We start from the raw sequence: 12,779 nt of genomic DNA on the forward strand, positions 1-12,779 counted from the left end.
GGACAGTAATGCTTCAAAAACATGTACCACTGGAATTATTTTAACATGTTTGTTCAAAGGATGATTTGAGTAGTGTGCCATCGGGCAGGATGGGCAATCTGGGTTATCTCGCTTGGGGACTGTGAGCAGTGGAGGTGATGTTTAATATGAAACACCTTCACTCTGAAGCTCAGGTGCCGCTCTACATTCAACACTTCCACTAAGTTATTGTACCTGTGCTGCTGTTTTTGGGCTCGCTTTATTACAATACATTTACAATACATTCTAAATAATGAATAAGTAAACACATCCAGTCTTCCTTCTTGGCCTTGGTGTCCTTTGGCATGTACTCTACAAACTGGATTCTAAGAATCATTCTGTGGTTGACATGTTTAAAGTATTTTGCTGTAAATCTCAGCATTACAAAGAGATAGCAAACTTACTAGGGTGAATCTAGAGCGTCTCCATGGGGGGGATAAAAATGTTCTTCTTTGTTGCAGCCCCACTTTTTGATTCACGCCGGATGGGAGTGTTACGTTAAAATCCCTCCTAGTGCCGCTGTAAGCATTCTACCCCTCTATGGTTGTTGTTGCAGCATACACAGCTACAGGATACTAACACTTGTCACAGTGTTGTGCTGCTGATGCACCTTGGAGACTAGTCTGGAGTTAGCATTGGCAGAAGATGAGTGAATTTTTGTCATCTGAGCCTAACATGTACATGAAAAAAAAACAGTTGTACTGGTAGGTGTTTGCTGGCAACAGCAAGTATGATAATGCAAATGAGATGAAAGCCGTGTTCGGGGTTTGGCACTTAATGAGACACTTGAGAGTGAAAATCAACTGAGAAGGCAAAAAAAGGCTGATATTGGTGACCATCAGAGACCAACATTGTTCTCTTATCGCCGCTCTGTCAAAGTGACAGTGAGCCATGATGTCGGTGGAGCTAATGTGTCATTTTCTTAGCGGCAGTCTGCTTTTAAACATGCTGGAAAGGCTCAAGTATTCAGTGTTAGTGTGGCTGTTTTATAGGTGCCAGTGTGGGGTGTGAGGGTTTGCTCTCCTAACAACGAGCAGGTGTTTGGCCTACATAAAATATGTGTATAGGGAGGTAAATTAATTTCTATATCTAGTGATGAATGAACTAAAGCTACAGCCTGAGTCAGTGGTAAACAGGTGATATATATTTAAAATATGTCTCAATTAGTTCTTTTTTTAATGTTTACTGACTGCAGCATAGTAATGACTGATGAGCGTGTTATTGAAAGATGTGAATGTATGACGTATAAACTGAAGTTTAAATCAAAAAGTTACAAAACTGGCTGCATAGTTTCACACTAAATATTGGAGGTAAGATACAAGTCAGTCAAAATCCCCAAAAGAAGAGTCAGATACATTTAGTATTTATGGAAAACTGCAATTGTGTATTTTGGATAATTCATTGCTTTTTGTATATTCTGGATGATTATGCAAATAAGCTTATGTGTGGAATTGAAACATCTCTTTATATAACACATTTACCTGTCCGTATTGTACCGCATTAATTTAATTCCAGCATAGTTCGGCGGTGTGAAGCGTCACAGAGACTTAGCACCCACCATGAAATCCCTCCGGGTTCATCGCAGCAGTAAATGTTAAAGTTAATCTAAATATAGAAAAAGATGGATTAATCTTCATTTAAGAAAATGCAAATAGATTAACTCACAAAAGCTTAGATTCAGTGAAGACGCAGTGGGGAGTTGCCACCTTTAATTTACACCCGGAGAGCTTCTCACGGTTCCTGTAACACCTCGCACGTCAAATGCATTTGCAGGTTCATGGAAATGATATGCGTGAGAGGAGAGGTTAGCCTTCATTCCATTACAGTAATTTAAAAGCTCGAGCTTGGTCCTTGAGTTACAAATTGAGATGATGGTAGATAGAACCTGACATTTGCTCTATACCAAGTAAACTCCTTTAACCATGAAAGGAACATCTGATTCAGACACTTAGTGTGCATTTCTTAGTACAGGATGGCCAACAAATGCAGCTGGAAACTGTGGAGACTCTCCCCATATTAACCTTTAAAACAGAAATTCCTTCAGGATGTACTGTGCTTCCTTTCATGATGATATACTGATACAATAAGCCGAGGAAACCCAGAGACATTTTGTTCCAGCAGTAATTTAGAAGGATGTTTGTACAGGTAGAAGTGCATTTTAATTGCTCCAAGCTGTTAAGAAAAACAAATTCCATTGACATAGTGTCCTATTATGTTTATTAAAAAAGATATTCTATCATATTGTTTGTTTTGTATGTATTAATCCAGCTCTTTTATTTTATTTTATTATATTTATTTTAACATGTAAAAGATGTATTCTATACCTATATTTATATACATGGACAACGTATCTTCATATAACAGCTAGGCACAGATTTAATTAAACAATAGTATATGTTAGTATCACTGCCTGTTAATATTTTCACCAGTATTTTAATAAAATACACAGCTCTCATTACACAGTCAAGGAAATACTCTTCCACTTGTAAGACATTAATACTTTTAATGCCTTTAATTGCAATGATATAATACGTCTGGGGTTTCATAGGACCGAAGTGGGATAGATTTAATTATGACAATATAAGATGTTAACTTAGAATCCTACAAACAGAGAATGTGTGCAGGCACAGCAGCACATTATTTCTATGAACTAACAGAACAATTATAAAACAGTATCATTAAACAAAACGTTTACGTAGACCAAGATGATGAGTATCGATGCTCGTATCAAGTGCATAGCGCTAATAGATTTCATATAAATGAGGGTTCACAGTTGTTTAAAATTCATCCTTTCAAGTGTTTAATATGTATTCATTTTTTTTAACATTTATTCACATGAATTCTGTATCGACGACCTCACTTTTTTTTTACCTGCGGTGCAATATTACCTTGGAACCAAGCCTTTTGTATTACTTAGAGTAATGCTGATGTTAGCATGTGTGCTAGATTTAAATGTCTAACTTTGAAGAAATGCTGCACTTTCAAAGGCCATTAGCTACAACAATCAGACGATATTTCATGGCGAGTACATTAGTGTGAAATAGTGTAGCTTATGTGAAATGCTGCAGGTATGGATCTGTCTCAAGATTTATGGACCAGAAAATTACTAGCCGCGAACACACTCACCAGAAAGGTAAATAGTAAGGTGTGCACAAGTGTACAAGTGAAGTTCGCCGTCTTTGTCTTTGTTGAAAAGGAGTTGCCTATTTTCATTTTGTCCATCTAATCAGGGGCCGATTGATTTCTGGAACACCAGGTGATGAATACAATTAACTTGCTGGAAACGACCACAAACCTTGATAGTATCCAGGAGTTAAGCTTCCCTTCGTTGTCTAACCAGAATCTTAGTGATACATGTTTGGAAAAATACTCCTGTAACTTCTCATGAATCCATATTTTTTTTTTTTTTTATCAAGACAGGATTCATCAGGCGGCATTCATTAACCTCCAAATAGATTAATCTTGGAGAAATTGTTTGCATTTCAGAAAATTATCTTGTTGTGCTATTGTGCTACGCTGAGCAACAATCATCACAGTTCAGTGGTGAGAGGAAATGCACCTAAAGCCCTCTCCAGAAGGACGCTTTGTAATGTATAAGCATCGACCGTCACCTCCCCCAGCAGTGGGACAGAAGGCAACATGGCAGCACGAACGTTGGTCATGCAGGAAAGGGGGAGGCAGCGGAGACCAAAGGGCTCAGGGCTACTTTGAACTGTGCTTCATGTAATTTATGAATATTTTAGAGTTTTAAGTTAATTTTTTCTGTTATTTAATGCAAACCTTACTTTGTAGAGTTTAGAGATATAGAGAGGAAGGAGATAAGTTAATGAACCAGCAGTTTTTTAGTTCTGTATTACATTGTATAGGTGGATGGTGGTATCTGGTAACATATTTTATCTGATTACATTAATGAAGTAATGCCTGCCTCTGCAGTGCTTAATAAAGAAAAATCAATAATTTCCTGCTTATTAACCTGTAATATGCAATGGTGCTACAACTATTCATTTCTCTGACCTGTCCCCAAGCTGGTGTTTCCTGTTTCTCTTTATGGACAGTCTCACTTTTTTCACTTTTACCCATCCCCCTCACGTTCTCCTTTATCTCCATCTCTGTTTCACTCCCTCCCTTTCTTGCTGTCTCAGTGTAATGTGATCCAGGGCCGATGCTGGCAGCCCCGGCTGTGGCACTGCAATCGCTGCTCTGCTCTGGTTGCTAGGCAGCCTGTCTGAGACGGGACTCGGTGATGCACCTCCCTCTCCGTCTGCCTCCAAAAAAGAAAAAAAAAAGAGAGATAGAGAGAGAAAGGGGAGAGTGCCAGAGCAGGCCATCAGGCCATCAGCCACAATTCAGATGATCCCTCCAAATTTCTCTGTTTTCACAATGGGCTGCTTCACATCTGCAGTGCAGCAGAGCATATTGTGGGCCTGGGGGCCTTCAGGAGGCGGCTGGTTTGTAGCACAAACTCACGCGGTAACCCACAGGATAGTGTGGCAGATCTCCACTGTGATGCTCCTCACCTTCTGATGCGTTTGTGATGGAAAACGCTGTGTGCAGATTTTGTGTGATCACGCCTAGAATGAAACCTACCATGTATGGCTCGAACAGTGGGCTGCTGGCAGGCTGCCCGGGTGTGGGTTATCAGTAGGAGAGTAAGGCTACGAGGAAGAAGCCGCATGCTCTGCTACTGTAGAGCCACTGTGAGTCATGGATCTTACTCCATGTGGTTGTGGAGGATGATCGCGTCGCTCAATGCACAATGGAAACATTTTGAGACCTCTATGATGATATCACTTGTAGGCGTCACACATGTTATGTGATATACAAGATTTGCATATATATATATATAGGTTGCCTACATTTAACTGGAGATGGCATTTGTGAAGGAAATACGGCTCTGGGACTTTGACATTTACACCATTAATTAAAAGAAGGACATCCATGAAATGTTGCAACAATGATGCTGGCTGTGGTTTCTGTTTATGATTTAAATATGATCAACCTTTAACGCTGCTAATTACACAAGACCTGCTTGGACTAAATGGCCTCATATGTTTCTGTGTCTGCAGAAGTACAGGTACCAGGATGAGGAGACGCCCCCCTTGGAGCACAGTCCAGCACATCTGGCTCCAGGGAAAAGTGCCGAGATGCTTCATATGAGTGACAAGAACCTTGCTGCCATGGAGGCCATACATGGCTACACACCACACACACATATCTCTCCAGTTAAGGTAGGACACACAAACACACTGGCACTCATTGTCGATCAATACGTAGCTCTATCGCAACACAAACTCAGCACTTAGGAGCGGATCAGTTACTGTATTAAAATAAACACGCTTCCTCTGAAGATGAACCTATTGTAACATATTGCAGAAAGCACCACAGATTTTCATGACTCGGCCAGTAGGTCTTTACCACAGTTCTGTACATTTATTGTGAAATTGTGACATTTTTACCTCATATTGAAATACATTGGGACATATTTCACGTGAGCCACTCTGCAATGTGATTAATTCCAGAGGTATTTCACGTTTTTACTGCAGATTAAATACACTTCTAAAATGTCATTAAATGTAGCTAAGGTAGAAGTGCACAAATGTATTGATTTGATAAGAAAGGCTGATGAAGGTTCAAATGAGAATGTGTCAAAAATATGATAATTCACAAATGACTTATTTTGCATTACCAGTTTGCTATTAATACACACAAAATCCCATTTTCAAACACCAGACAGATGTACAGTCGTGGTAATGTGGTTTCCCTTATTCCAATTTGCTCCATTCAGAGACATAGGATGCTCAAGCTTGTTAAATGTATATTAAGAGTTTAAGTTGGCTCACACACAAGCGGTTATCTTTTATGACTCTGCACTTAAAATGATGTGTTGTCCGATTTGAAATTCTAATTCTGCAACATACTGAATACTTTGATGAGTATTATGTATAATGTATTAAAGAGGAAAGCCGGCCTCTTGGCGACTTAAAGTGTAAGATCAATTACACCATGCATATTGGGCAATTTGATATCAGAGCTTAAGAGCATGGAAATCTAAGAGCAAGTGGACACAAGATGCATTCAGTAATCTGATCACCTGAACAATCTCCGGATGTGGTCAAAGCTCAATTTACCCTGATTGATCGAACAGATAAACGTTTAACAGCTGTAATGATTCAGATTTAAATAAAATCTCTCAAAAGTAGCCTGACTGGCAGATAAAGGTACAGAAACAAACAAGAACTGACACATTTCTTTAAAAAGAAATGTCTGTGGAACCAATAAGATTGATAAATGTCCACTGACTGAAAGGTACACTTACATTTTGAAGTGGAGAGACTAGGGTTGTCACAAGAACCGATACTTCGGTACCAATTTGATGCCGACACGAAAAAAATAATTCGATACTTGCTTTTTTCTGGTAACGTCAGAACCGAATATACAACTTTTCACTCGGCGAGCCGTGTCGATTCTTGGCGGAACTGACGGGGGCAGTATACGCGTGTGAGCAGCACAGAGCAGTAAGCGGCGCTGAAGAAGAAAACTTGCCGTCTTCGCAAAAAATGGCTTCAGCAGGTGGGAGCGAAAGCACAACACGTCGGCTCGTCGACAAGACAGGTGCGAAGAGTCGCGTGTGGAAATATTTTGCATTCGAGGCGGATGAATCCGGAGCAATTCTTGATTCAAACAAGCCGACATGCAAAAAGTGCCTTATAAGCACAGTATTGTTTGTTTTTATACTGGATGGCTATAGGTCTGTTGGCAGCTGGTACTGCAATTTAAATTCTGTGCAAAAAGATCTTAAAGCACAGTGGTGTTAAATACTTGACAGTTTGAAGCAGTTTTCCATAAATTAGTGAATTTAAAAGTACATGGGTCCTGTTGTTGTTTTTTTTTAAATGTTGTATCGAATTAGTATCGAGAATCGTGGAAATTCACAGATATTGGTATCGACTACTGAAATTCTGGTATCGTGACAACCCTAGGAGAGACTAATCCAGCACTTTGTACAAGTAAGACACTGAACTACTCTTACAGATTTATTTAAGGTTCATGTAAAATGAAAAATCTAATGCAGAGAAAGTAACATCTCTGAGAGCATCAGGACTACTGGTCACACAGTCAAAAGATACAGCTGACATCAGTGGGAATATGAACGGAGTCATGTTGCCTGGAGTGCATTAATGAATACATACTGTCGCTACAAACGCAAGCACGTGTAAGCTGTAATGCACACTTAATAACGATCCAGCTCATATGCCCACACATGTTATTTAACAGCCTCACTGGCTATTAAGGCTTAAGAGCTCCAGTGTTTATTTGCTCTGGGGGGGGGGTAGTGTTTCTCCATTTCCCACATGGGAGTACACTGAAAACCCAGAGGAGCAGATATGTCCATTAAAATGCTCTTTTTTAATGAGCAGTAGAGGGGAGGCTGACGTACTGCTTTACCACTGCTAGCTAAAATGCACAGAGCCTGTTCAGCCATGGAGATTGTTTTTTTCCTCTCCTTGTGCTGAGAGGGTGCTAAGTGAAGGAATACTGTCATATTGTAAATGGGTGGCATTGGAGAGTCCTTTCGAGTTATCACACTCAGTCAAACAAAATTACAGTAGAAACTTTGGGAAACGCTACATTCGCAATCAGCGAAACTTGTTTTGGGTATCACATTCTGATTCTGTGTCCCTTCAGCCACTCCTCTCTTTTTGTTTGCATCCAAAAAACAGTAATTTGAAGAAAATAGAATGACCTCCTAACTACTGGGGGTTTCACTGAATGGGGATTGCACAATGAACGATAAGTAACAAAAAAAACCCGCCATAATTTGTTTTTGTTTTCCATTCTCTGCCTGTCTGACACTGTCGACATGCGATTCCAGCAGCCACTGTTGTGCTCAACAACAGGACGGTGACACAGTCTATGTTCAACCAGATTTTGCATGGTATTTTAGGGGTGATGTATTGTATGTATGTATTACATACAATGTATTAAGTACTAAGACAATGCAAAAACCTCAAATTGTTTGCTTTTGCAAAGGGTAAACGACACGTGCTGTCCTTCTCTGACCCTTCTTGCTGGTTTGATTAATTCCCTTTGTCTCAGTGGAGTTTGCCATCCAGTGCATGCCAAGGGATCAGTAATTATTCACGGTTGATGTGGTGCACCATTTTTATCACAGTGACGGGGAGGGAGACATACTCCTTAACCCTAAAATCAGAAAGCAGACATTTTAAATATGATGTGTGCCCTGTTTCAGATCCATAACTCATTCAGTTGTTCCCTAGAGGCTTGTGCTATCAAAAAACTATGATTTCTATAAGTTAACATACAGGAAATATCATTTCATGCAGCTATATTGTATTGCAAGTAAGAAGGTTATGTGTAATACACCTCCAGATAAAGGTCATTAAAAGAAAAGGTTTGTTATATTCTGTATTTACTATCAAGCCTACATTAACTGTCCTGCTGCCATATGCACTCATTAGAACTATGATGTGTATTAAACTGCAGTAAGTCCCCTCCCCAACAATTGTACTCATGTTTGATTAACACTGGCTAATATCTACAGTGCCCAGCTGTTTTTAGACATTACTGAGACTTTTTTTGTTAATTAAATGATGTATCTGTGGCCTGTTTCAAAAGACAATAAAACATGAGCTTGTGGCCGAGAGGCAGAAAGAGGGTGGGTAATTTTAATATTGAATATCAACATCATCGTAAAATGGTTTCTTAATGCAATCAGTAAGATTAAGTTTGACCAGTTGTTGTTGAACAGTTGTTAGTGGGAGGCAAACACTTTAGTCAAGGACCTTCGTCAAAAAGAGACGATTTTGGATGCAAGTTCTCCAAGATGTTAATGTCACATCTTTGCTCAGCCGAATCATTTCACTGGCTCTACAACATGTCGGTGTTGTCCTTCAGAGTCTTGACCGTCACTAACTTGACTCCTATATTGCATTTCATTCAAATCAGGGGGCAAGGTGAATTTTGTTGGATGGGTGCTTTTGTATAAGTCATCTGTGATAAAAGGAAGGAGCCAAATCATCGCTTAAAAGGCAGCCAAGCTGCAACGCGACTTTTGACTGCTCATCATCAGTCAGTGGTGTTTTGTATAACTTAACTTTGTGCCCATAATTAGCTCCGTATTCTACATTTGGAGGAGCTTTCTCAAGTGTTGTGTTTTCCACCTATCAGGAAAAAGCTTACATTACCAATGAATTAAATAATTAATGTGAAATAATTACATATCACTAAAGCTCCTGCGTTGTGTGGGCTGAAAATGTTTCATGTGTCCTTGTCTGGTTTCCTGAATATGCACCAGAAAATGTCAGTCCTTTGTTCCAACACATATAATTTACATGTTTGCACCAGAAGTGTTCATGCGCTTTGCAAGCAATAACACTGACTACATCATCTTCTTTATTCTATCTTTTATTCACAAACGACCCCATTTCGATCCCAGCTGGGGACCTTTGTCGTCTGTCATGTGAGCCGCCTGGCAATCATACTGTTTAAGTAGAGCGCTAGAGTCCAAAGCACGACATTCCTGCACAAACGATTAATGTGACAAGGAGAAACACCAAGAGCAAACTAGGCTTGAACATCTTTGACAGTGACAGATATGATCAATAAGAATCCAGCAGGGTTGCTTCTGCGCTACCTTGTTGTCTTCATAAAAAAAAAGCCACTTGGAGGGATGTGTGGTTTAAAACTAGGCCGCAAAAAATGTTTTCTTCGTATTATTGTCCCTCCTGATGTAACCACTTGAGGTAATACTTTTGAGTAAAAATGTTTTTTTATAAGAATACATCATAAAGTCACTCCTAACAGATACTTTGGAGATTTACTCCATTTGCAAACATGTAATGCTGGTGCTCAGTATGTCCGCAGATAATTGTGAATCAAAACTTTAGAGAGAGATACCAATCTGTTTTATTAAACACAAACGTACAATATGTGGAGAGGTAGGGGACAGTAACTGAAACTAAAATGATAGCAGTTATTAAGACACCTACACTGCAGGAAAATTCCATCTTGAGGATATTTTTCCAATCACATGAAAGGCAGAATGTTGATGTTGTTCACAGTGTTTTGGGAACCAGGATTGGCTCTCTTTCTATTTCTGGATCACTGTCATTATTTATGAAGTCTTGTTTTTCTCTTCAGGGAGAAGTGAATGCACAGTGAAGTATAAAAGGTCTGGGCTCACTTAGTTCAAAGTGAATTGTTTACATCATTTTGTGCCTGTGGCCTGCGTCATTGAACTGGTATAAAAATATAGATTTACACCAGTAACTCAATCCCAGGCTGATAAGATGACCTAGGACAAACACAGTTAGAGACATTTTGTTTTTCCCCCACTGAGCCTCATGCCAGTGCATAGTGTGTCTTCTGATGTGTCATGAGGGGATGTGAAAGTATGGACTTTTACAACTAACGAGTTATAAAGACAAAGGTGTTACAGGTTATTATATCAGAGGATAAAATATTAGGGTTGTTTTTTTTTTGCTGTGTTGTTCGATGAGGATTGCGAGCAAGGCTGACAATGTGATGATGACAAGCAGAGGCTGGTTTCTCTGCACTTTGTGTTACGCGTTGTATTACTTCCTGACAGTCCGTGTCATGATGACCTCATGGTGGCTCAGTCTTGACTTTTTGGTTTTGTGACTCTGTGATATCATGAGTCATTTCAAAGGATACCCGGGCCAGAATCAATCTCATTTCCCCTGTTTCCTTTCACGTCTGCTATGAGTTGCATGATTCTCCTTCCCTTTTTCCACACTACCCAACGCCCCTCCTGCACACCTCTCCCTACTTCTGTCTGTTTGCTGCCAGTACAAAGTTTAAGAAAGCTCACTTGTAAGCACAAGGTTGTCCGATAGAAGCTATTCACCTGCAAGGAAAGTGATTAAAGCGACTGAATAAATGATTGTTAGTTAAATACTCCTTGCTAGTGTAAATATATTGCTGATGTGCCATTGGCCAAGGCACTAAAGTCCAAAATGTCTCCAGTGGAGCTGTTAATAGAAAGCCACGTCCGTATTGGGAAAGAGAGGAGCACATATAGTATGTGCAAATATCAGGATCAGCATGAATCCACCTCCCAGGTAGTCCCTACTTGGATCAGCGAATACAGCTGTCCAAACATTCATATTTTAACGGCGTGCTTTGCAGCAATTTAAAACTTTTCCAGTGGGAGGAAAAGTGTCTCCTGACATGTGAAAATGCTGCACTGCTGCCGTTGGAAAAGGCACAGGGTGCATTGTGTAGCAGCTTCTATTCTAAACTCCACTCTGCCTTAACAGGCCCAAACAGATCTGAATACACTATATATACGCTATAATATACCATCCATCAATATGCTATCAATGACTCTTTTTTTACATTTCTGGGTTACTATGTTACGATCAGTGCATAATATCAGACTAATTAAAAAAAGCAATGCCTCATGTGTATCATTGTTTTAGTGATCCAATATATCAACTCCTGTACTAAATCTATAACACTGATTAATACATTAAGTCAGTGTGCCCTTTTAAACAGATTTTATGCAACACTACGGTGTGTTTTCTATATGAATCACTGCTGAAAGTTCTTGTTTTTCTTTGTGGATATCATACTCAAATCATCTAGTACAAGCTTATTATAGATTTTATTAATGATATAGTTATGTAGTGGGCGGTACCCACTGTTCTTCCCCTGTACCCATGCCCTGCACAATTACCCTCTCCGTTCTTTTGTTTTGCAGCCTGTGTTGATGTCTACAGGACACACTCCAATGTACACCTCCGCTGTATCCACACTGGTAAGAGCGACCCGAGCCTCTCCGTCACCCTGAAAGTTACCAGAATCATCATCGGTCATCATCATCAGTCTGATTTGTGCGTTTACTGCCGTTGCTGGATTTGACATCACTCAACAAACAGCTGCCTAGTTAAACGCCATTGTATCTGTACTGCCAGTTTTCTGATATCAGTGTATCCATACTCATTGTCATTCAAATCTCCTTTGTCTGACAGAAGTTTTTAAATGTGCTTCCATCACATTATAATATTGAACTCCTGTTACAATCACATTACTACTCCTATGAACACATCAAAAAAAGCCTATTCATTGTGGATCCTGTTTCAGTGTAAGGAAGTCTTAATGGTTCTGACAGCATATTTTTCCAGAATCTCAGGACACAAAACCTATATCCTAGTAAATTCCTAGTAGATAGAGTAGATTGAACTAATCCTTAACGTGTTTCAAAGCTTCAGTGGTATGTGGAAAGTGTCATTCAGCGTGAGGGTTTGATAGACAGACAGATGTAATTTGTCTGCAGGACAGACTGAAACCTGTAGGTGTCAGTGTTAGACTGTGAAGAGTGACTTTCATAACCTTGAAAAGATGCCTATGCTGCGTTCTCAATAAAACTGTTTTATGACCAGACAGGTTGCATTAGCCTCATGCACCATGAATTGCTCAAAAGACTTTGTCTGTCTTGCAAGGCAAAAAAAAGATTATACAATGTCAGAGGAATTCATACTTAAGTGCCATTAGTTGTTTTCGCCTCCCTTAACAACAACAATCACATGATCATTTATAAACATGAGTCAAATGGAAAATCTGAATGCAAAAGCTAGTTGGAAGTGTACTTAAATAGAATTATGAATTGTATAAGGGAAAAGACGGGATCGTTGGAAGGAGAGGACTATAAAAATCTGGCATTTAGTCTCTGTTGAACAAGTAGTTACTCTTGGAACCATACATCATATCTTGTCTTT

General features: G+C 39.5%; 1 protein-coding gene across 7 annotated transcripts in view; it reads left to right on the forward strand.

Moving 5' to 3' along the window:
• Positions 1–12,779, forward strand: part of dlg4a (discs, large homolog 4a) — a 59,116-nt gene that overhangs the window by 22,598 nt on the left and 23,739 nt on the right. For 6 of the 7 annotated variants that reach the window (XM_084029178.1, XM_084029174.1, XM_084029173.1 and 3 more), the window contains exons 2-3: positions 5,085–5,246; positions 11,762–11,818. In XM_084029178.1, the coding sequence (XP_083885304.1) occupies positions 5,085–5,246; positions 11,762–11,818 (219 nt within the window). The remainder of the gene's footprint in view (positions 1–5,084; positions 5,247–11,761; positions 11,819–12,779) is intronic. The other variant, XM_084029175.1, reaches the window with a different exon arrangement.

The sequence above is a fragment of the Eutrigla gurnardus genome (genome assembly GCF_963514095.1).
Source record: "Eutrigla gurnardus genome assembly, chromosome: 15".
In the NCBI taxonomy this organism is placed as follows: Eukaryota; Metazoa; Chordata; class Actinopteri; order Perciformes; family Triglidae; genus Eutrigla; species Eutrigla gurnardus.